General features: G+C 44.1%; 1 protein-coding gene across 5 annotated transcripts in view; it reads right to left on the minus strand.

The window, feature by feature from the left end:
* RFX5 (regulatory factor X5) overlaps positions 1-25,190 on the minus strand; it is a 325,165-nt gene that overhangs the window by 288,232 nt on the left and 11,743 nt on the right. For 2 of the 5 annotated variants that reach the window (XM_069650274.1, XM_069650271.1), the window contains exons 1-2: positions 14,175-14,268; positions 3,327-3,447 (exon numbers count right to left, since the gene is read on the minus strand). In XM_069650274.1, coding sequence (XP_069506375.1) covers positions 3,327-3,447; position 14,175 — 122 coding nt within the window. In that variant the 5' untranslated portion in view covers positions 14,176-14,268. Of the gene's footprint in view, positions 1-3,326; positions 3,448-14,174; positions 14,270-25,190 lie in introns of those variants that run through there. The other 3 variants (XM_069650280.1, XM_069650276.1, XM_069650282.1) reach the window with 2 other exon arrangements.

Raw genomic sequence — 25,190 nt, forward strand, 5'->3', positions numbered from 1 at the left:
GAACATTGGCAAGTGACCACAACCTCCTACAAACTTCTTGGTCTTCAAGTCCTCCAAAATACCCAACCATGACACCTAATCTCGATGTCAACCGTCAAGGTACAAGACTCCGAATGACAACAAAAGCAATTAGTTCCCTAACGGTGGCCTATAGGGACTTAAAAAACCAAAGTAACCCTATGAAAGTCGATTATATCCTGCTACTGACCACATTTAAAGCCCCGCTTGGAAAGAAGAAGCACCTCAAGACACAGCAGAAACACGTTTATGACAAACTGGTCGCGGACAAAAAGAGGGACCTTAGGAGATCAAAAAGACTGGCTCGTAAATTAGAACCATCTATTGCAGCAAATGTACGTGAGGCACAAAGATCCTACGAATCTTGGTTGAGATGCTACCGTCACATTCTGTACCAACAAGATGCGGAAAATATTCTCGAAGCAATTAATGGAAATCACGCTAGAGACTTCTGGTCGCTCTTACACTCAACATCTGCAGGTGCTCCTCCTTCTCAACTAAACGGTATTGGAGAATCATCTTGGGAAGCCTACTTCCACTCCCTTTTCAAACCCCCCCAAAACTTCCCAAGAGGACACGGTCCCACACGACAGTCCATGGATACAGCTAGACAACAAAGATGACATCCTGGACCTGATAAGAAAATTAAAACCATCTCGCGCTCCGGGTCCGGATGGTATAACTAACTTTGACTTGAACTCACCCTGAAGCCTGGTCATCGCTCTTAAGTGTAATTTTCAGACGTTGCGCTTCATCCAAATCCATCCCTCCATCATGGAACTGCGCTAACATCGTACCCATCTATAAAAAGGGAAACAGGGCTGACCCGGCAAACTATCGCCCAATTGCCCTTCTAGACCCTATAGGCAAAGTCTTCGGGTCTCTTCTCCTCCAACACCTCACAGCCTGGGCAAACAAAGCTCCTTGCCAGGACCACCTACAGACTGGATTTAAAAAGAATATGGGTACAAACGCGAACATCTTCATCTTGAACGCCCTGAAAAGTAAGATCTTAGAAGGCCATCCCAGAATTTTCATCGCATTTGTGGACCTAACTCAGGCATTCGACCGAGTCGATCGCTCAAGACTGCGGCAGAAACTCTCTAACTGGAAATGCCCTCATGAATTGTTGAACCCGATTAAGGCTCTATATTCCAACACGTCCATGCAAGTTCGACTTAACCAGCAGGGGACCCTCTCTGACAAGATCAACACAGCTAGAGGTGTTAGGGTTGCCCCCTGGCTCCGGCCCTGTTCTGGACATACTTACGCGATTTCCCAGAATCTGAAAAAGCAATTTGATCATTCCCACCAAAACTTGGCGGAGATCAGATCAGTCAGCTTGTATATGCCGAGGACCTGATCCTCCTAGATTACACCCCAATAGGCCTCCAACGCCAACTTACAACAATACATGGTGGAAAACAACCTTGAAATAAACGAAGAGAAAACGAAAATGATGATTATCGAAAAACCAACCAAGAAGAATGAAAAGATCCCTCTTCGTCTAGGCTCAGCCATCGTTGAAAGAGTTTCAAACTTCAAATACTTAGGTGTCACACTAGACAACTCAGCAAAAGAAAAAACTATGCAGGAGACACTGTATGAGAAAACTAAAAAATTGGCCACTCAAAGGGAAGCTATCGACATCAAATATGGACGTTATTCTTCGATCCCGGTCAGAGACTTCTACAAAATGAAGGTTATACCATCTCTAACCTACGGTTCAGAAGCAATACCTAATCTCCCTAAAGAGTTATGGTCCAAATTAGAAGCAATCTTCTGGAGAACCATCTTTGGCCTAGCTAAATCAACTTCTGTCGTACTTATCAGACGTGAACTTAGCCTTTCATCTCTATAAACAACGGTGGACTTGAATCATGTTATACAGAAAATGCATCCTGAAAGACGCTCCATACGTCTAGCATTTGATAAATCAAGAAATTTGCTTGGGATCCTGTAAAATGTTGTCCAAATGGGAAGCCAAGAACAGGGCTGTTCTACACTCAGTGGAAAGTAACGAAGACGAACTTATAAACAACCCAGTCAAAGTCACTAAAAAGATCCGAGAACTGGACTGGATAAAGACCTTAGAAACAGCGAGCAAAAACAAATTAGTTATTCACCTTCCTCCGTTTTTCAAGAAACTAGACATTTTACAAACCTACCTCAGACTGTTCCCGAGTAGAGCAGCGTGCAACTTTCTCCTGAAAATCCGCCTGAACCTACTGGAAACAAACGAAGTTCTGGCAATTAGAGGCTTATCTTTGGAGAACTGTTGTCGGCTTTGCAAATCTACTTCGAAAAAGGAAACCATCCGACACCTCCTTTTGACCTGCCCTGTGACAAAGGACATCCGCATGCTATACTTGGAAAACATCATCTCCAATTTCGTTCTCCAGGATGAGGAAAACTGTTGGTACAAATTGATTGAAGGGGACAAACCGACCTGGCTGCTGGCAATAGTAAACATTACGCAATACATCACTAAAGTGATACTTCTTCCTCAAGACCCAAGCACTGGCCCGATCGCATTCATTTAAGACTTTTTTTCCTCCTTTCTTTTCATCTTTCTACTTTTAGAAAAACAGTCAAGTCACCTTAAGAATGTCTGCTAAATTCTACCTCTATCTTTTGTTAAAAAATCCATTTTGGATTAGATACAAAAAAATAAATAAAACTCAAATTAGGTAATAAGGGATACTATTGCAGTGCTTAGAAGCAGTATTGGTCCAGCAAGAACCACTATGTAAAAAAACCAGATTTATTTTCAACAAGGTGAACTCGATGGGCCCCGAGGGTTCTCATCTGCATGGAAATAGGCAGAGGAGAAGGGTCCGACATTGCCCATCTGCAGGGAAACTAGCAAACGGGGCTTGCCTATGGTTCCTTATATGTGGCAAGTGGGCAATGGGCAGACAGAGGGTGTCTGGTATGACATATCTGTAGGCAGACCAGGAGCCAAAGAACCTTAAGTGAAGGGAAATGGGAACAAAGGATGGGCTGGTGCTCTTTGTTTTAAGACAATGGATTGTAGTTCTAATACCGCCAGGAAAACTGGTAGATAAGATGGGCCTGGCAGTTGCATCTGCCATTAACATGCATGCATTTTTAACAAACAGATCAACTGTATTCCAAAACACTGATTTAATTGTGCTTCTGTTAATGAATTAGATATTTATCTTAGAATGAGTTGGCACTGCTTTACATAAGTCCATCATTGTTTGTTAGATTGCTACGGGCATAAACGGGACGCACATATTTAAGACAGTAAAGTTATGAAGAGTGAGAGAGAAAACTAGACGTACTGTATTTTCGGCTTCAGCGTCTGCAGGAGGGAATCAGATTCAGCGACATCATCCACAGATCCCCTCTGCGAAAGGCTGAGGTAAGGATCGTCATCTGCCATGACATCAGTTCGCTGAAACACTACAGAAGTACAACAAAATATTATTCACCATTCGAAAGACATATTTTTTCATCAGCCTGATTCATTTAAAATACAAACACGTCTTCGAGATACCGGAGCACTGAAATCACGAAGGATTTACTGTGATGAGGATAAAAAGGTGCATGACTTTAAATTCTTTAAAAGTGCATTATTTTAGAAAATAGAATCAAAGGGGGGTGGGCTAATAATATGATGGTGAGAGCATGAAAAGGCAGTTTCAATATCAGAAAATAGGAAAAGAATAATGTAATATTGTCTTCATTATTTAAAATAATAAAAACATGTTTCAAAATGTTTTCTCTCTCAGTGGTAACGGTTATTTTTCACACACCGCAGATACACGAAAAGGACACAAACAGGTTCCATTAAAAAAACAGAGTTGCCATAAGTACGTACATTATTTATAATAATGTGTTTATTTGGTATTTGCAGAAATGATCGAATTCGAAAATACCTACTGCAAAGTGACCACTTTTTTTGGTCGAACTTTAGGGATTTGTGTACATTTTTAGTTAAAAAAAATAGATGGGGGTGAGGTAAGGGTATAGGTTAAGGTAGTGGGATGTGGGGTGTTCCCCAAATAAATAAATAAAGGAATCGAACAAATCAAATGCGGTCATTTTGCAATAGGCATTTTATTTTCGATCATTTCACAGTAAACTGTTTATTTTGCATGAAATTCCAGTCTAGCAGTTTTGTAGCACTATACATAATAGGCATTGCAATAGTACTAAGAAACAAACATTGACAAAGCCAACAGTTTGGGCTTTTGTGTAGGCATGGGATATGTATTTGCTATGCAGTGCCATAGTGGTACTACCTGGCGATAAGATGGCAGAAGTTGGAAAACGGTGGTATACATGGGCATAAAATAGCAGTACTGGCAAATGGCGAATACCAATACCCAAGCCAAAAATGTATGTCTTTCACAATAATTGTTTTTCACAGGATTTCAGTGCAAGGAAGAGATCTAAAACAAGTGGCTAAAAGCATGCTGGTCTAGGACCTTTTTTGTACACCAGTAGTCATTTATAGCTGCATTAAGCCATTAGTTCTCAGCAGACTGCTTAGAAATAACGCTTATAAATGCCTATGAGGGTGCATGAGTAAGGCTTAAACACAGGTGAGGCATTGTTTTGGTTATACACTTTTATTCATAAAAGTAAGGGGGTTGGAGGAAGGCCTTTTCTATCCCAAAAACTAAGAGGGGTTTCCCTGCCTCCAAGAAAACTAAGGAAAAGTGTCAGAATGTCCAAATGAAAATTGCCAGTCACTGCTGTGTCCCAAAAACCCTACTTCTGACCCCAACACTATTAATGACTAATGTGCAAGGACTCCAAAACTCCCAAGTAAAGCAATAGTGACAGCTCTTGCAACTTCAAAGTCTCAAGTGTTCAAAGGAAAAACAAATGTTCTACTTCTTAACAATCAATGTCCCAGTAACCATGGTTTGGCTCCTTTCCCCTGGCTTCTAACTGGTTATTCTCAGGCCTTCATATGGGCGAGTCCCAGACCCACAAAGCTGTATCACAAAACGTTGATTTATTCTTTTGGCAAACATATACTTCTTTCTGGACAGTCTCTGTTCCTCGTGAGATCCCAGACCCTCTTATTTGATTCTCATTTGGGTGCGAGCCCAGGCTCGCAATGTGGCAACTCTACGACTTGGTTTACTCTCCTGCCAAGTATGTGTGCTCCTTTTAAATGTCTCAACGCTCTTCAGGGTCCCAGACTCTCTTGTGCCTTTTGGAATTGGTTCCTTATATGGGTGCAGGTCCGATATTCTCAATTTGTGATTACCATGGCTTGGTTCACTCTCTTGCCAAGCCGTCGTTCTCTTTCTCTTTCTTTGGGTATTTTTAAGGTCCCAGACCCTCTGCTTCTCCATTTTTCATGACCGCGTGTGTCCCAGACGTGCACGCTGCTTTCATGGTCCCTGACCCTTCATAAGTACTTTCGACTCTTCTCCCCAGGCTTCCTGGACCACCAGCCCTTCTTGGTATGCCTGCGTACATTTTCTCTTGGTTCGCGTCTCCCGTGGAACAAGGATCTCTTGTGAGGCTCTGGTAACTCTCAGGGACTTGACTTCACGGCTCGTCGCTTCGCTACCTTAGTCATCCTTCTCAGAGTGGTTCCGCTTCGCGTTGCAACTCTCCGGTTCGGGGAATGCGCGGGGCTTGCCTCGGGTACTTGCTCGCAGCGTCCCTTCTTCCTGAACTTCCAGCGCCGTACATCCAGCTTCCGTGTGTGGTGTCTTGCCCTTATTTACCAGGCTTGGCAATGCAGTACCCTCAGGTGCTCGTCCGCTCCCAGCAGCTCTCGACGTTCCTCCCCTGAGGGTAGCTCGCTCTCTCGGCTTCAATTGACAGGGATTTGAACTCCTGAATTTCCCTGTTGGGTTGTTCTCGATCAATCACATTTTGTAGGAGACTAGACCATTCACTCCAGTTCTCTGGAGCGATCAGTATTCTCCTGCGCATCTTCTTCACAGTACTGGTATAATCCTTATATGGAAAACCAATATTATCCCCTGATACTCTAGTCAGATCTGAGATATTAGGTTGACGGACTGTACAACAAAGAATGTTGGTCCTATCTAAAGATAGGAAAGAAGGGTGGGACTTGGTAGGGAGGGGGTTTGATCTAAAGCAGGATTATACCACGTTCTCTGGGAAGGGTTGTCCCTAATCCTGTAACGGTCTTTCTCTCCCATGTGACCCTCCCCCTGTGTCCCACCCACAGGGGCACATTTGTACTGTGGACGCACCACCCTGGCCCCATGTGAAAGTTCTACCCCTAAGGGAGAAGGGACGACATCCTCACATTCGTAACAGAATACAGTTCGATGTTGCTGCTTGATAGAGCAATCTAAAAGATATCCCAGGAGGATGTGTTTTTGGTGGGGAGAGGCAGGTAGTGGGTGAGAATGGTCATAGGGAAAAGCACAGGGAAAAGCATAGCCATGTGCAGTCAATTGGTGGATAAATAAACAAACAACACCCACAAGCAGTGTGTCCCTCCTCACATGTCATCTCACTCCTTCATATAATAAAATGGAATATTTTCGGCTAACAGCTTTAGAGTAACCTAATAGCCCAAACTAAAATATCAGAGGATGAAAAGATGCATTCACCCACCCGTCCTAGCCTGTGACCAACAAGCGCACAGAACGCTACAGCAGGCACATTAACATACTGCTTTATCAATATGTACGTGTTATGATGTGCTCTTTATGTAGATGGAACATTGAGCACTGAACACACTTATTAGAATGTTATGCTTTAACTGTATACAGGGTTCTAAGCACAGTAGTTGGAGTGGTAAGCTGTGAGGAGGGAGCTGTGCTGGGGGTCTTTTGCTGCATATCTTAATAAATCCTAAAGTGCCGGACTCACCTGTGCCTGTGTCGCTTGCAACGAGGGTGGGCCGATGTGAAAGAGTGATTTTCATTTTTTTTCTTTCTTTTTTTTTTTTTTTAAAGGCATGATTGAATTTTACCAAAGGTTTGTGAAGAATTATGCCAATAAAGGTTGTTGAGATGAGGAAATTGCACAAGAAGGGAGAGGAATATATCTGGAATGAGGAGTGTGATAAAGAATGTTTTGACATAAAAGAGAAAATTGATTCGGCCCAACCTTTAAGGAGTTTTAACACTCCTAGGAAAAGTATAATTACTATGGATGCAAGCAATAATGGGATCGGTGCTGTTCTGTCAGAGTTAGCTAGTGTTACCGATGAGGAGGTTATTGCAAATGCCTTGAGGGCTTTGAGGGGCTCTGGAAAAGGAGGCATTGGCGTGCCATTGGGAGATTGAAAAAATGTAAGAATTTTGTTTGGGGTACTGAATTTGTAATAAGGGCAGATCATGAGCTTTTGAAGTGTATTTTTGTGCGCAAGGGTTTGGATAAGGTATCCAGACGTGTCGCAGGTTGAGCGACAAGGATGCAATGCCATAAATGTGAATTTCAGGTCATACCTAGTAAGGAAAACGTGATGGCCGATTGTTTATTAAGGTTGGGTGGTCAAGTGGATGATGGAGGTGTTGTTGATATTTCAGAAATGGTATTTGTGAATCATGAGTGTATGGTGATTAGGGAAGAATGGTTGGCTGCCTTAAACAATGATTAGATTTTGACATGTGTTAAAGGATACGTGGTTTCGGTTGGGCATGTCAAGAGTGAGCTACGTCAGGAAGAGAGACCATATTGGGAAGTTCGAGAGGAGTTGAGTGTTGTTTACGAGGTTGTGTTTTGTTGGGAATGTGCCATTGTTCCTAAACAAATAAGGGAGAGGATTATGGATTTGACCCATGGTGGACATGTGTGTGTGACACAGACCAAGGCGGTTTTGAGAGGCGAGTATTGGTGGCCTGGTTTTGACAAGGATGTAGAGAGGAGGTTAGCGGGTTGTATTGAATGTGCAAAGGTTGGCAAGGGCGAGGTTGCCAAGGAACAGCCCATGGTAGAAGTCAATGTTCCAAAGTAAGTTTGGGATGAGTTAGTCATAGATATCCTAGGGCCGGTGGAGTTGGGTGGAGGATGTGGCAAGTATATTATTGTTCTTATTGATTTGTTGCCACCGTGGACTGAATACAAAAATTGTACGTGAAATAAGTGGTGTGGGTGTTGTTGACTTTTTTCAAATCTTTGCAAGAGAGGGTGTGCTGGGGAGTGTTTGGACCGACAATGAAGGAAATGGAGATGGTAGAAAGAGTGAATAGATGATATATCACAGAGGCTGCTTAGATGGCTGGTGTCTGTGGAACGGATAGGAAGGTAGCCATCCAGGAGAAGATGTATGCTGTGCATACATCGCCCCACGCGGCCACAGGTGCAAGTCCATTTTAACTCATGAGGCATGGCAAAGCAAATACCCTTGTGGTGCCTGTGTGGCTTGGGAGGGCAAGGCAGTCTGATTGCGTTGTGGAAGAGCTAAACAAAAAATGTGAAAGAATAAAGAAGTGTGGGTGATGAGGGAGAATGAAAGGTGTGGGAAGAAGGAATTGAGGGTGGAGTGTGGCGATTGGATGAGAATTAAGAAAGGTGTTGTAAAGAGAAAGGGACACTTGTTATATGCCGAACCTGTTCAAGGGAGGCAGTTTTGAGATGAGCTGTGAGGATGAAAGGTGGTCAGGTATGGAATAAGAATGGAATTGCAGTGGTACGGAGAGGTCTGCGATAATGATACAGAAGAATGGTGTGTATGATGTGTCCCGTATAGATATCTATGGGTTAGGATGCTGTAGAAAACTACGAACAATGATGCCTCACGGAACTGTAATTCAGTCAATTAATTCACATTCGGGCTCAGACAGTGATAAAGGAATGCAATGGGTCAGTGCTGAATTTCAATTCATAATAATATATTCTTTATTTTAGAAAATGTTTTTTAAAAACTCAATAAAAGTACTTCTAAGTATTTCATAAACAATTCATTATTCTTATAAAAGTTTTTAAACAGTGTACAAAAACGCCACATTGATGTGTTGTGCAAAAAAGTGAAAAGCATACACGTACAAAACCGCATATATAGAAAGGTTCAGTTTTTCAATTCATACAGGACAGTATTTTAAAGAATCTAGAACCTGAATGTTTGTTGTGCCAATGTATGTAAACTGTGAACTAAAAACCTATTCCCTGGTATGACCCCAAGATATGGGTCCTGCAGACGGGTGGACCAGGGGGATGTCTCTCACACCGTCCAGCGCGGCAGAGCTGAGGTGCCATAGGGCGAAGCTTAGGGCGATCCTAGTACAGGACACAGAAGCTACTGTTCCTAAAGCAAAAATACCACGAGAGAGAGGGGAGAGAGCGGATAAAATACTTGCTTGGCGACTGCAGGAGGAGAGGAAAAAAGAAGTTGATCGGGACTATAAGGGGCGAGGATGGGGTGGCAGTGCATGACCCGAAGGGAGTAGGGTGGGAATTTGCAAGTTCTATGAAGGACTCTATACTTCGGAGTTCGAAGGTGACGAGAGGCAAAGAGCTACGTTCTTGGACGCCCTGGCTCTACCTGGGGTACAGCAGGGGGAGGTGATCTCTCGGGCCTGGCAAAAGCGAACTTTGTCCCGATATTACTTAAGATCAAAGAAGACCTCCACAAATGGAGACCCCTGACCTTATCGTGTTATGAGCGGATGGTGGCAGGGAAAATAAACGCCCTCCCCAGGCTGCTCTGTTTACCGCCCTCCCGCTGAGACTCCCAGAAGCTTTCTTTGGGGAGCTGAAGGGGGTACTATCTAAATTCATCTGGCAGGATAAGAGACCACGAGTGAAGTGGGTTACCCTGACGCTCCCACAGGATCAGGGGGGGATTTGGCTTCCCAGACCGGTACTTATACTATAAAGCATCCCAGCTGAGCGTCCTGCTGGAACCCTGGAGAGAGAACCTCAGGACCTACTGGTCTTACCTGAAGGACCTTGAAATGCACCCGTTCTAGGTGAGGGACTACTTATGGGCCCCACTTAGGGACGTTCCGAGAGAACCAAGAGAACACCCGACACTCAGCGTTCTGTGGTGATCTGTGGAAAAACAGTGGTGCAAACAGATCTTTTCGTCCTGGCCCGCACCTATGGCGTCAGTCTGGGGCCCCCCATTCCACCTGACAAAGCAGGGGATGAGATGCACCCAGCAGTGGTCGGACGAGGGGCTGGAGAGGGTGAGACAGTTGTTTAAAGAAGGTTGCTTTGGGGCTATGAGGAAATCCAAGTGGGACTGGGGTGGAAGGGGATATCGATCTTTGAATAATTGACACTGAAAGGGGTGTTTACCAACACAAAGTGGGATACCCGCCTCTCCAAGGACCTAACCCAGCTTGAGAAATGGCTAGACGGAACCACCACCCAGAAAGGCGGCCTCTCTAGCATATACAAGATGCTGGTATCGACTCAGGAGAGGGATTGGGGGGCAAATAGACCGTCAAGAGATATTGGGTGGAACTAGCAGGGGGTGCAATCACAGATCAGGACTGGGCTAGACTCTTCCGGGTGACATTTCACGGTAATGTATTCTCCACAGTCAAACATAATTTTAAAATATCAAGAATATTTGTGGGGGCATCACCCATGTGCCCCAGAGGTCGGGGTGGGGTGGGATCCCTCGCACACATGTGTGGGGATATCCCAAAATGTGCATCTTTCGGCAGGAGCTCCCAAGCTGGATCAAGAACCTCATAGGGGTCCAGCTGAGCCTCGACACGCTCCAAATCCGATTAGGAATCCCGACCAGGGGGGAGTACCAGTTGCCTAGGGTGTGTGAGGCGATGCTACGGGCTGGGCGACTGGCAGTGGCCCAACACTGGAAGGTGGGGAGATTGCCCATAAAACGGGAATGGGAATGTAAACTGTATACCATAATTGAAATGGAGAGGCCAACAGCCATTGTAAATGACTACAGGGAGTCAATGTTAGAGGAATGGGGGCTGTTACTTTCCAGAATGGAATGTGTTAAAGATTGACAGAGAAGCTGTGAAGGTGCTGATGAAGTTCGTTGTTGTGACCCGACAGAGCAGAGCCAATCCAATACACTCTAGTCCACTCAATGTAAATATTATCACTGTACATCCATCCCTGAGAGGTTCTATTTTTGAACAAACGCCTGTTCCCTGAACGCGCCGATTGGTTGACGGGGGTAGAGGGAAGGGACTATATTTGTTGGGTAAGGTTGTAAGAAAAAATTGTGTTGTGATTCACTGTCCACATTCAAATAAAAACTAAAGTTTAAATAGAAAGGGCTGTGCACTGTTTATGAGCAAATCCAGCTGCACACTTTTGCAGAATAGTTAGCTTGTTGATCAGAATTGGCATCATATGCCTGGGTGTTGCCACAAAATGCCTAGATCATCTTGTCGTATGCAGGTAGAACAGCGTGGCCATATATAGGATGCACTGCCATCATATGTCCTGATATTCACGGATGTAGATGTATTATTCCTTAATTACTGATCATGTGATCTCATTGTGCCATTTATTCATTCATTCATTCTGACAATGTATGGAATAGTCACTCTCCATTTCAGCTAATAATAGTGGACATTATTTAATATCTACATTCGACCACTGCTTGACATGCTGGATGCACTGAGAGCTCAATATGCTAACTACGCAGATGATACCCAGACTGTCTTCCAATTGAGTGGGAATTATGAGCAGTGGAAAATGGCGTCCCTGATCGTCATTTGGGCACAAACCTTCCAGAAGGATCCAGGTCAGGTGATCAGTGTGGCAAAGACATCTGCATCAACAGACTTCTGATCATTCTAGAACAAACTGTCCTCCTCCCAGACAATGGACAGTGGACAGTGGATTATTGTGTTTGAGGGCCTTACTTATATAGAGGCTGTGATCTCGTGTGCAGGTCAGATTGTTGCTGGAATTATGGTAGAGTGAACATGTAGCTCTGTGGATTGTCTTGCAAGGCAATAAAGCAATCTATGTACTTGCTACCACACAAAAATGATTGGGAGCGCTCGGTTTGTCCAACATCCGGGGCAGGACAACATTTAGCAGGGAATGCCACGATATGCCCAGCTACTCACATCAAATACCAGGTATTGCCACCACGCCCTGCAAAATTATCCACCAAACAAAATATTTTTTCACAAACCATGGATGAGAAATAATTCCTACTTTGAGACAAAGTATCTGACGGCTAATCAAGATAGGATAACCTTTCTACATCGATCTGTGTGATAACTTCTTTTTAAAAACATTACTCACAACTATTACTACAGACACCAAAACGTAACAAATGGAAGTCTTTGAAATTATTGTAGGCACTGCCACTGATGTAGGCATATTTCATTTCATTGTTTTGTTCCTGTCTTTACCGTCACAGAAAGGGAAGAGGAGTATATGAATCAGCGTTTTTGGGATGGTCTACTGCTAATAAAAATGGCTAGAGGAAAATAAAGCAGTTTTTACCTGTGTCAAAGGTGAGAAAGCAGCTAGAGGGGGTCTTACAGCTCCTCAGCTCTTAGACCGGAGGAGGTGAGAGGCGAACAGGTACCCCTTTGTGAGAGAAAGAGAGAAAAAAAAGAGGAGAAGAAGAGAGGGTAGGAGGAGAGACTAGAGAAGGAAAGAAGAAGGCGGGGTAATAAGAGTGAAACAAAGAGGAGAGAAGAAGTGAGAGAAAAGCATGCACACATACCAGAGAGGTTCTGGGGGTATGTGACGAATTGAGAGTATTTGTCCCTTTTCCCCAAGGGGGGAGTCACCCGGTTTGAAGCTAGGGAGGTGAGCACACTCTGCAAGACCCTCCCTGGGGTCTTGGCAAGTGGGGCCTCACTGAGAGTGACTCCCCTTTAGGGGACAAGGACTCCCGTCCCTGTGAGGAACTCCCTGGACCAGCCAGACTATCAGCCTATATGGGTCTGCCTTCTGGGAAGAAGAATGCACCATGCGTATATGTGGCTGCAGACAATGCTAAAGCAAACCTAACAGAGAAGTTTAAAGAAGATGTTTCTTTAAGAGTCTTGCACTTAACCGAGACGAGGAGAGGAGGAGAGAGTATTGGACGCAGGGGAAGCTCCTTGATGTGATTGCTCCAAGGGACAGAGTCTAGGCAAGACATGGAGCTTGCGACTTTTGCACTAGAGAGGATTGCCAAAGTGAGACGCTGACGAGTAAGGTAACGGGGAAACTGTTCCCCCAGCGAGAAGAGGTGTCCAGGTGGCGTGACCACAAGCAAATCATGGTGGGTAGAGCACCCATGCAACTATGCCAAGACCATCACTGCTAGGAGCGAGCGGAGCTCCGCCTTATCAGTAGCAGGCAGCAGCCAAGAAAGAAGAAACCGCACAATGAGAAGAATACCTGAGTGAATGCCGACCCCCGCAAGGTTCCCATACTCACCTGAAGTTACAGAGGAAAAGGGGAGGCAGCCGGGCAAGGAGCATAGAAAGAGTACAACTCATGCTAGTTATGAAGACGAGTCAAGAGGAACACAATTGTTGAATTATCACCACGAAAGGTGTATACAGCCAATACCCAGCAACCCTGCGAGGAGAAAAACGTGCATGAAGAGTAACTCGTCCCAGTCCCAAAGAGGAGACACGAGGACTAAAGTTATTCAACTGGCAATGTGAAGAGCGAGTAGAGCGAATATCAAACAACCCCAAAAAAGTAATAGAGAGAGACTGGAGATAGCTACCCTGGGGGGAAGGGACACCATTTCAAAAGCCAAAATCGGAAGACTGGAGAAAGCATGACCCAAAGCTGTGTTTTAAGAAATATGGTATGTTAGTGCCTAGACAGTATGATAATAGAAGAGAAAGCACTAAAGGCAGACACCAGGAGATACAGAATATAATAAGGAATCAAGTTCCACATAATATAACCAAGGGTGAATTGAGACACTATAAAACGAGAGACAAAAGAGTGTGAGAAAGCATGTAAAGACTTGCTGCCTACGGCATATCTTTAAAGAAAAAGTTAGGGCTGTCATTAAAAACACAAAAATGGGCTTAAAGTGTCCGACTCATTCTTCCGAACCCGTCACAGGGACCAGGGAAGAATCTAGAGAGGTTGGGAGAAGGTATTGGACAGTGTATTCAGTTGGTGCCAGGGAGCTTACACCATAGTAGTGATCAGACAGGAGGGGCCCAGGGGACCAGGTCCCTAGTGCAGTGAGGTGGCCATCAGACAGAGGGCACCCCAGACCTGACCCGGAGAACATGGGGGAGTGAGTCAGGGCTGGAAATACTCACTTGGTGCCTTGTTCTCCTGGAGGATACCTTCAGACTTTTTCCAAACCAGAAAAGCATCGACCAGGGAGGGCCTAAACGTACCACAGATGTACCACAACTCCTGGAATTTAAGAGAAATTTTTCATTTTCATTACAATCTTTGAGCGGAAAAGCATCCTGCGATTACTTTTTGTCAGAATAAAGCCTTTGTTTTTGTTAAAATCATCCCCTTATGTCAGCCTCTTCGTACGTCCCACCCCGTCACACTGGGAACATCCCCCTTCCACTTATGAAGACTCACATAGGACACCGAAAAGTGATGAATGAAAAGCTTTGTATTAATTGATAGCACTGTTATTGTCCTGGGAAGCTTCCATTTTATAGTTTTGTGGCCAGTTTGCACATTTACAGATGGTGACCAGCCTTCTGCAAAGGTGCGTCGGGCCTGCCATCAATTGGAGCAGTCCAGCCGGAACTGCTGGCCCGTATGCACAGATATACAAGTAGCAGCTCCAGACAGAATTCATCATCAGTGAGGTGCAGCTTTGTGCTCTAGCCACAGCGAGCAAGGGACCCATGTCTGAGCATAGCCCCTCCCACTATGGGAGAGTTGCATAAAACGGACGGGAAGGTTATGCCCAGATGTAGGTCCCGGGCTTGTTGCACCTAGACTCAGGCTCTTCCTCGCCATTGATGGACGAAATAGGTCTGGCATTATTTTTGGTTTTGAGCAAAACGGATGCAACCTGTCAGTTCGGGATGGACTGATTTGCGCACGGTCTTTCCTGTTTCTGTAAGGGCTTGGCAGGATGAACAGCATAATGCTTTGGAGGGTTGTGTAGAGGACAATGTTAGTGGTTATGATGCATTCAAAATCAATCAACCATCTATCTTCAGTTTTTCATCAATTATGAATTCTCAACTTTACTTTTTTGCATGTTTTTAAGATAATTTCTTTTGAATAACATCACTTGGATTTCATTTTATTTTTCACTCTTGTTTTTGCTCCGATTCTTGAAGCACTTACCTCATTAGTTTGTTTTCAGAGGTTGGTTGATCATGTTTTGTTTTTTCTTTTCATATCCCATGTTGGATGACTTGTCCTCCACTTTATTGCCACCGGATTCCTCCAGCTTTTACTAGGTGTTTTGAGGTTCACTTTTTATTTAGTTGAGAGAGGGAGAGTTTAAGGAAGAAGGATTGGATCCTAGATATGTTTTTTTAAAACACTCCATTTATGGCACTTTAATCTCAAGGGAATTGGCCCAACATAACTGTCATTCAGAGAGCAGTAATGGTCAGTTGACAGTAGATTGGCAATACCGGCCTTATGCAGATTTAGCAAGAGAGGCCTTGAAACGGGACTAGGCATAAGACACTCATGCAGTGTCAGCAATAATCATAAAGTAGACAGAACGGAAATTGCTTTGCTCAGGTATCCATCGCCATCCTCCCACACAGACTCACCTGCACATTTCTATACCATCAACTGTGACAAAATCACCTTGGCTCGAGGGAGAAGACGACCCTGGCATTGAGTCCCTCTTGGGAGAACAAAGGTCAGCCATAGGGAACAGTGACAATGGTCTCGGAAGTCTAGAAGTCTATGTTGGGTCTAGGAACGAAGGAGGGTGCAGCGGTCCCGGGAGATTCAGGAATCCAGAACCAAACCGGTTAAAGGATGTCTTGACTAGCTAGCAATCTTGGAATCTCTTGAGATAGCCAATGCTGGGTCTGACTCAGGACTTGCAAAAGAAAAGTGGAAAGTGAACTCTGGGGGGGGGGGGGGAATCTTTTTTCCTTGCACCGTGAGAAAGAGATGGGAAAGCTAAGTGGCAGAATAAAGGGGCATAGCCCTGAGAGGAAAGGTGGTCCCACTTCGTTTTCCCAATCCCCGGGAATGCATAGCGCTTCAGGAGCCAAGATCCATACACAATGGCAGAGACCATAGGGGTCCCCACATACAAATTTACTGATCACATTGGTGGTCCAGACACCAATCACCAATGAGGAGGCTCTTTAAACAAGCATTAGCAATGCCAACACGTTTGGCTTTTGTGTAGGCATGGGAAAGGCATTTGCCAGGCACTGCCGTAGTGGTATTAAAGGGCCATCAATGGTAGCCGCTGCAAAATTATGCTAGAACCAGGGCATATAATAGCAGTACCTGGCAAACGCCAAATAATCAAGCACAAGCCAAAACTGCTGACTTTGCCAATGCTTGTTTTTAATAGGACTACTGTGAAGGACATGCATAGTGTTTATAAAAATTATACCAGGTTAAGACATTTTATTACACCAGTAACACGTTTACAGCTCATATCAAGTCATTAACTTTCAGAAGACCATTTTATAAAAACGCTGGCAGGCACCTCGAGCACACAGTTTAATGGTAAGACTTGAGCTCAAAGAGACCTGAGGAGGATGTGTTTTAGGCGTGGAGCGGCAGGAGGTGGGTAGGACTGGCCATAGAGATTAGCATGGCCACGGGCAGTAAATGGGTGGGTAAATGACCAAACAACACCTACAAGCGTTGTGTCCCTCCTCAAATGCAATTTCTCCCTAGCTGTACTCTAATGTAATAGTTCTGGCATATAAGTGGCGTTCCACTTATTAGCCAAAACTAAAAAGGAAGGAGAGAAGTATAAGGGAGCATAGCAGACCAAGAGGAGGGCACAGGAAGTGCAGTCTTGGTGACAGATACCCATCGAGAGGTAGAAACAGAAGAGCAGGGACACCCATCGAAGCGAAGATGCTGAAGACGTTGCTGAAAGTAGGAAACACCATTGGCCAGACGAATAAGAAACAAAAGGATGCGGGGGTTGTTGTGAATCATCTGAAATACGAGGGAAGGAAAGAACAAAGAAAACTCACAAGGAGTAGGAAACTAACAGACCCCAGAGGACACCTGTGGGATAAGACAGCGGGATAAGTCCTGAAAGGACTGTAGGGAAAAGGAACCAGAGACTCAAACCCTTCAGAACAAAGAGGGCACAGCAAGAGACAACCCCAGAGAGGGGAGAATGGAAGTACAGCAAAATAAAAAGAAGTGAAGCCAAGAGCCCTAAAGACCCAGATTGAAGGGCCTGAGAAACCTAAAGAATCAAGGAACAGAACAGTAAGGGATCCCCAAATAAGCTCCGGAAAAACCCAGGCAAAGAAATACCATGAAGAGTTATAGAGTGAGAGAGAGAGAGAGAGAGAGAGAGAGGGGTGGGGGGGGAGGGATAATGAGAAAGATCAAAAAATTACAGAGTAATATGAGAATTCAGCACCTGAACAATGATCTCGGGATAAAAGAAGTCTGAGAGAATTCCAAAATAATCTGAAATTTGATAAATCTGGTTCAGCTGGAAAAAGCAGGCTCTCTATGGAGACTGGGGGAATGTTCCCATGACCATAACAAATGAACTAATACATAACCCTGAACTAAATTACAGTGTTTGTGTCACTCATAAAATACTATAGATACAGGGAAGGGCGAGGAAGTATGTGGGAACAAAGGAAAACCAGGTAGAGGGAAATGTGATATTGGAAAGGGAGAAGAAAGGAAGAGCACTAATGGATATATTGCCAATTTTGGAATCAAGCCTTGTTGCAATCCAGAGTGTGATTTTGAGCAAATCTCTGTCTTCCGTTACTTCTGCCTGCTAATTTGCTAGATGGGGGAATGTGTTTAAAGAAACTGAACACCAGTATTCATTAAACCGAAAGAACTGGCGGAGGGAGCAGGGGATATGGTCTAATGGCTGAACACCAAACTTTAGGAATATAGATATTTATTCTTATCCCAGATTCCCCACATTAATTAAATTGTGAGATCCTGGAAACACTTGAGCTCCCTCTACTATAGTTTCCTTATCTGATACATGTGGAGCAGCAGCAGCATTTCTGACTTTGTATGTAAGCAGGTTCCAACTCCAGCAGCCCCCCCTTCCCCGATTTTCCCCCTTTGATCAAAATGGTTTGATTAGGCCAAATAACGCTTTCTTCCTGGTCATCCCATATCGGTTACATTTGGAAGCGCTTACCTTCATTTATTTTTTTAACAGTATCCAGCAGACTATTACTCTGACAAGACTGGCGATGAAAGGTGTCGTCTATTGGCTAAATCATAGAATACGAAGACAGAATATCTGGATTAAACTCTTGGGTATTATTTTTGAGAAGTAATCACTACATCTGTGTGGCTGCTTGCAACCCCAGTGATTCAAGCAAATGGCTTTCGTTTTTGGCAGTTTCAGTAGCAGTGCACTTTTGCCCATTATTACTCGCCAGGAATTAACACGTTGATGCCTCAAGTATCAGCAATTGTTCCAAAAAGCCCCGAGCACACACTGTAAAGCTTGATGTGCCTTTCCATGGTAGGCACACAGCGAATTTTAGACATGCCACCATTGAAACAATTTGCATTGGTCACTTAACATGCAAGGCAGCATGCATAACTAACTGCAGTTAACTCACTATAAAGGCCCCGATACTGCATAGAGGCTGCAAAACACATACTTACCTCTGAATAAATGCTTTAGTTCCAACCAAGGGGTGTGCCATTCTTAAGATGTAACAGCAGGTGATTGATTACATGGCTATGACTGCCTGGGAGATGCATACATTTTTTATGGAGGATATGAAACCTGATTGCAACCGATTCATTTTTGGGCATAGCTATATACAATTTTGGACTCTGAAAATAGAATTGTAAGTACTGCTGGCATTGCAAATATTTTTCCAACCGTAATGTTATATGTCTGTTGTGGTAAATTGGCCGGAGTATGTGTAGGGTTGTCAGTTCAGCACAGTGTTCTCAGAAAGGAAACTCAGTTACAAATGTTAGGTTTTAAAAGGGTTAAATAGTCGTTTATGTGCAGTAAAGTAGAAAGCATCATGATAGTGCTAAAACTCAGTGTCTGGAAGTGCATGCCTCAGTGTTAGGATGATCGTGTCTCCCAATTGTCAGGATGTTCTGTGGAAGGGGCCAGTATCACATCAAAATAGGTTCCTCTCCACTTGCTCCAAAGGGGTCCACCAAAGCAATAGTAAGTTGCATCAAGTTCTAGAAACGACTCACATAATCATCGCAGCCTAGCGAAGGGATGTCAGACAAAATGTCAAAAAATGTAATTCAGTCTCAACAAAGGAAAAAGTCTAAGCAAAAGGTTAATTCTTCACAGAGGGTGTTGTCGCACTTCCCAGGGTCCTTTAGCTCAGGTTGTAAACTTTCTTCAACATGGACCCACAGATCTCGTGAAGTCAGACGCTTGCGGGGTCCACCTACTCGCTGCCTAGGCGGTTTCAGTGGGGCAATCTTCTGATGGACCTGCAAAGGCTTACAGCCAGGCTCATGGCTGGGTCTCAGGTTGGCACTTCTACAAACATGTATTCTGTCCTGGTGGGGTTCATTGGGGACCAGCTACCTCAAACTAAGCTCATGCAAGACTGAATTCATGCTCATCGATCCCTCTGCTAAAAAACGCGTCCAGCAATGGCTCAATGACATGCACCTAGAAGGATTTGATCCACAACTCTCAGACTCAGCAAAATCCTTAGACTTTAACATTGACAACAGCCTGTCCTTCCAGAAACACATAGCCAAGAAGGCCCAAATAGCCAGGCACAGAATGTCTAACCTTTGAAAAATCAAATGCTTCATCCCGCAAGATTTGCGGACAGTAGTGCAGACCAAGGTGGTCTCACACGTCGATGGGGAAAATGCTCTCTTGACAGGGCTCCCAGCTGTTCACTTGGCTCCCCTAAAAGCAGTCCACCACGCTGCAGCACATCTTGTTAACGGAGCACAGACATTTGCTCGGATCACCCCCATCCTACGCAAACTACATTGGCTTCCACTCCAAACCAGGATACTGTTCAAGACTGCATGTATCATCTACAAAGCAGTCACGAGTAGCACACCAGCGTACCTGGTGGCTAAGCTCCACTATCTGGTGGCAAACGCACCTCACGCAGCAAATCGACCAACCACCTTGAATTACAATTTGTCTGCAAACAGAGGACCCGCAACCAATCCTTCTCTTGTCATGCACCCACCCTGTGGAACTCGATCCCGGTATCGGCTCGGAATGCCCCCACAATTCCCCAATCTTGCAAATCTTTCAAAACACGGCCCTTTCAACAACCCCGGACCATGGACTAATTTCAATGGACGCACGTACCAACACACAGTCCTCACAGTATTGCGCTACTGTTAAAAGATACCCAAATGCTGGCTACCCACACTGTACAGAGCTCAGCTGCACTCGAGCTAGGTCCGCACTTTAAACAATAAAAATAAAAAAGTGTGCACCAACTCTCCTTTCTCTCCCTCTACTCCTCTCTACGTTCACTCTAGGGCCTGTTCCTGCTCGGTCTAGTCTCATTCTGTCCTTCATGTCCCCCGGTATGGTATTGCCTTCTCAATCCCCCACACCAGCCTTTTCTCTCTTCACTGATTCAGAGTGGTCCTCCTGGACCTCCCGGTCTTCTGTGTTTAACTTGGCCAAGCCTCTTTTGATGTTACTGCTACTACCTGCCACCTCTATTTCAACTTCCTATCGTCCCTCCCACCCCTTTTTCACTGCAACTATCTTCTTTCAATATCTTCTTTCTCCTTCTCCTAGATAGAACCCTCGCCTTTAGTCTCTCCATTACACTTTATGAGTAAATAAAACAGCACAAGAACAGCTCAGCATCATCCTCAGAGAAGCACCAGACTTAGTAGGGAGCACAGCAAAATAGGTCAATGCATGTCACCAGATACGACAAAGTGCATACAGCAATATGGACTTTTATTTAAAAAAGGAAATCCAAAATGGAACAAATATCCCATGTACCTGTATTATTGCATTGTGCTCTCTCCCGTATCTCTCTCTTCTCTAGTATCCACCTCGAACAATATCGCTCTTCTCTCCCGTCAGGCTGTTAACATTCTGCTGTTCACAACAACTGTGTTCTGCCTCCCTTATATTCTCTTCCTACTGTGCTAAGGTCCTTTAGGCTTTTTTACGTGTGACAACACAACTCTCTCTATCACAGGGGTAACCCTCGGTCGCTCCAAACAAATCTCCCTTCCTTTCATTTATTAACTCCTCATATTGCTCCAACTCGGCATCTCTCTTCCAAACCAGATCATTTTCACTCGGTTTACAACTCTAGCCCTCCCAAAGGTGAGTAAACCTTTCCTTACCAATTCTGACTCTGCCTTACATCCAATCAAAATCTGTCTTTAATTATATCTCGCTCTCAATCTTTCACCTGAAACCCCCTCCTTTCTCAATCCAACAACCTTCCACCAAACACGATCAATTCATTTTCCCATATACGGTTCCCCCTCTTCAAACTTCAATATGTTTTCCTTTAAAGTGTTGAACTTTCCCTACGCTTCTCTCACTTCACCACACACTAGAACCTTTCCTGAGTGCTCCACGTATGGCTCCTTTTCACAACAAGGGCCCTAAAGAGCCCTTCAAATTTTCAGAAAAGAAACAATTTGCTAAACCCTTAAACTAAATCTCCTTAAAAAAGTAAACTGGGGACTCAAGAAAATATGCCGGGGAAATTACCTCTCAACAGAAAACTAGGTTACTATCGGCAGCTACAGCTCTAGAGTGCGGAAACAAAGCAAACAAAAACGCCCATAACACAAAGTGAATAGAGTCAGAACAACACAGAGGAGAGTATTTAAAATCATCCATGGATTCAATACCCTTCAGCTTGTGACATTGTACCAGCACCATCTCAAACGGTCTGACTCCATAGTGACATATTAAAACACCACAAGTATAGTAACCTAAAATCACCTGGAAGTGAAAGGACCAGCTCTACCACTGTCAACAAGGGAAACAACACTGAAGAAACCACCTCCATTGAGGAAACTTCAAAACAGCATTTGTCAAACCTCTGCTCAAAAAACCCACAGCTGACCCGAATGGCCAAGCAAACTATCAACCAATTTCCAACACACCACTCACCGCCAAGATCCTTGAGAAATTAATATCCAGTATCTGTGGGAAAACTTTGAAAACAGCATCCTCCACGAGTCACAACACGGATTCAGAACAACGATGGGAACAAAAGCAACACTATGCTCAATATTAGACACTCTTAAACAATGCAGTCACCAATTCTCCTAGCACATTCAATCCTGCTAGATATTTTAATGCTTTCAACACAATCAGCCACGAGATTCTACTGAACAAAACTAGAGGACACTGGACTAACAGGAATATCTCTACATTGGCTCAAGTCCTTCCTTACTATACATATATACGACCCCTTTAAATTCACGCCCCCACAACCTGACATGACAAGGATCCTGCCTATCATCGTTGCTGTTTAATATTTACATGGCTCCTAATCTAGAGCACATTAACACCTCAGGCCTCACATGCTTAGATTACACGGATGATATCCAAATGGTTTACAAACTCACTGTCAAATCTACAATTAACTCATTCGATCACAGCACATGCCTTGCAAATGTGGACTTCTGGATTACTACAAAAAGAATAAAACTCAACCCAACCACCCAAAACCAAATTCATGATCTGTGGGACCACACCACCCAACCACACTACGCCTGATGAAATGGAACATGACCTCTGCATATAACAACTGTCACAATCCTGGGACTTACATTGGAAAAGCAGGTTAAACCCATCGTAAAATTTGTTTTTTCCAGATATAAACTTCCCAACACATCATGCTATGTCTGATCTTCACATACAGAACCATGGCAGTATTCGCACTGCTACTCTCAAGAACAGGTTATGCCAACAGCCTTTACTTTGGGCTCCTAGAACACATACTCAGCAACAAAGAGACCAAATTGCAGCCGCCATATTGCTTCTGAGATGTGAAAGATACAAAGACATCACTCCAGCACTTCAAATACCCCATTTGTTCCCAATCAAAAAAAAAAAAAAATTGAGAATGCATACCCTACTGCACTTCCCCGGCAAGGGCCCAGAATCCATCACAAGGAAATTCACCCGATACCAACTATCAAGAGCATCTGATCCAACAAAAATACCATTGTAATTGCCTCAAACTTTTATGCCACAATCCTACCCCTCAACCAAACTCTGGAACTCTCTGCCAAAAACACTGTTGCACAGAAGAATACTAACTTCAGGAAAAGGCCCACAACCTGCCTATTTAACGAACAGCAGAAACAGACCTCCACAAAAAGATCAACCAAACAAGGAAGCTATAACAAAGCTAGTCTACGTAGCCCCATCAAAGATCTCCACATTAATGGCTAACTGAGATTGGCAGTGCTTTGACTGATCAGAATGTGGGCCCTCGAGTCTGGAAAAACACATACTCAGGTGTCTCCGCCATACCCATGGAACCAACCCAGCACTTGATATGTAGGTACATAGCTTGCGCCCATCAACACCACAGGGTTGACACCTGCCATTCCCTATATCTCACAAAGAGTTCCTTCCCCTTTTATTACAGTGCCACACATAGCATGTCGAGCAAAAATGAGAGAAAGGTGCTATACAAGACCACTTTACATTTCTACTGCCTGACCTAACAGTTTGCATAGATCAGGGATATGTAACCTGTGGCTCGTCATATGTTTTGTTCGTTTGTTTATTCATTTGTAGTGCACGCCAGACCCGGGGGTATAAGGGCGTTTTGATTCAAATTCTTATGATCCTTCACCTTTTACTATGCAGGCTGGGGCTGATGGGATTTGTAGTCCAAAATTCTGACAAGCCAAAGCTTGAAGACCCATGGCATAGATCTCAAGTGGTATTTCAGGTATGAAATATGTCATATTTTCTTATTTTGTAGGTCGCCTTACAAAAAGACTGTTTTCCGGCCGATTTTAGGCAGCCTGCAAAAAGCAAAAATAAGACAACCCTTTGTCCTCCACCCCCACTTACAGGATGTCTGTATAATCGGGGGTTTCGCCCCCCAAAGCCCCATTCCTCAGCTGCCCCTGCATCCCTTCACACCCAAGCATACCCCAACCTGCTACACTCACAAACACGGAACAAGTTCACACAGACACACGCACATACACACACCCACTTACATGTTCTTCCACAACAGCTCTTCCTGGTCCCGATGTGCCCATCAGTCTGTGCGCGCATTCGTGTGCGGCAGGGGCATGAAAGTTCGTTTTAGAAAGACCGCTCTGTGCGGTCAGAGCGGTCTTTCTAAATCAAGCTTTTTTTTCTCGTTCTTTTGAAAACTATGTTTTCACTTAGTACCATGAAATAACCACTCCTATCTTTTATACACACATTATATTACATCAGGGTCTTCAACATTTGGATGTTTTGAACTTCCATCTCCCACCAACCCTAGCCAACATAATCAACAGTGAGTTGTAGTCCAGAACATCTGTAGAGAAACATGTTGCAGACCCTTGCATTACATTCTAGTAGTAGTGCCCGGCACTTAGGTGAACAAGAATGCAAAATGACTTAGTAAGAATTGCACTTTTGGAGTTCGGGGGAGAAGATTGTGAACGAAGTAGTGGGGCTAAGCAAAACAATGTGTGCAGTGGTCTTCAGTGTGCTTTAAATTTTCATATTCAACAGCACGTATAGCTAGCCATTGTGTAGTGATAACGGACTGTTGGTGCATGTGGAGAACTGAGGGAGCGAGTGACTTTTAGGCCTGTCTGGGTAGTAGCTTGCAACTTCACATTTCTACTCCTCCTCTAGAATTGCCCCATACCACAGACATTACCAGCATATTCAGATCTGTTTTTAATTTGCATTCTGATACTTGTAGGCAAGCATTTTTAATAAAAGGATCATTAAAACAAAACAGGGCTGAGTAAGCTACCCACGCTTACTCTGGGGCATCTTAAGAGCCCTCTATTCCCATGCAAGTATCTCAACTCCTTTACAATGAATCAGTCTTCGGTGTTCTCCCCTGAATGTGGCATGGCTGTTATTTGGTGCGCCTCTCACTATTTCTTTTTAAACCTGTATTTATTGCTCGACACTTTCATATCATTTTACAACATCCAGCCTGTGAAAAACATACATTATGTTACAGGATTTTGTTGGCTCACCA

Source organism: Ambystoma mexicanum, chromosome 1p (genome assembly GCF_040938575.1).
Source record: "Ambystoma mexicanum isolate Mex_15411 chromosome 1p, UKY_AmexF1_1, whole genome shotgun sequence".
NCBI classification, from domain to species: Eukaryota; Metazoa; Chordata; class Amphibia; order Caudata; family Ambystomatidae; genus Ambystoma; species Ambystoma mexicanum.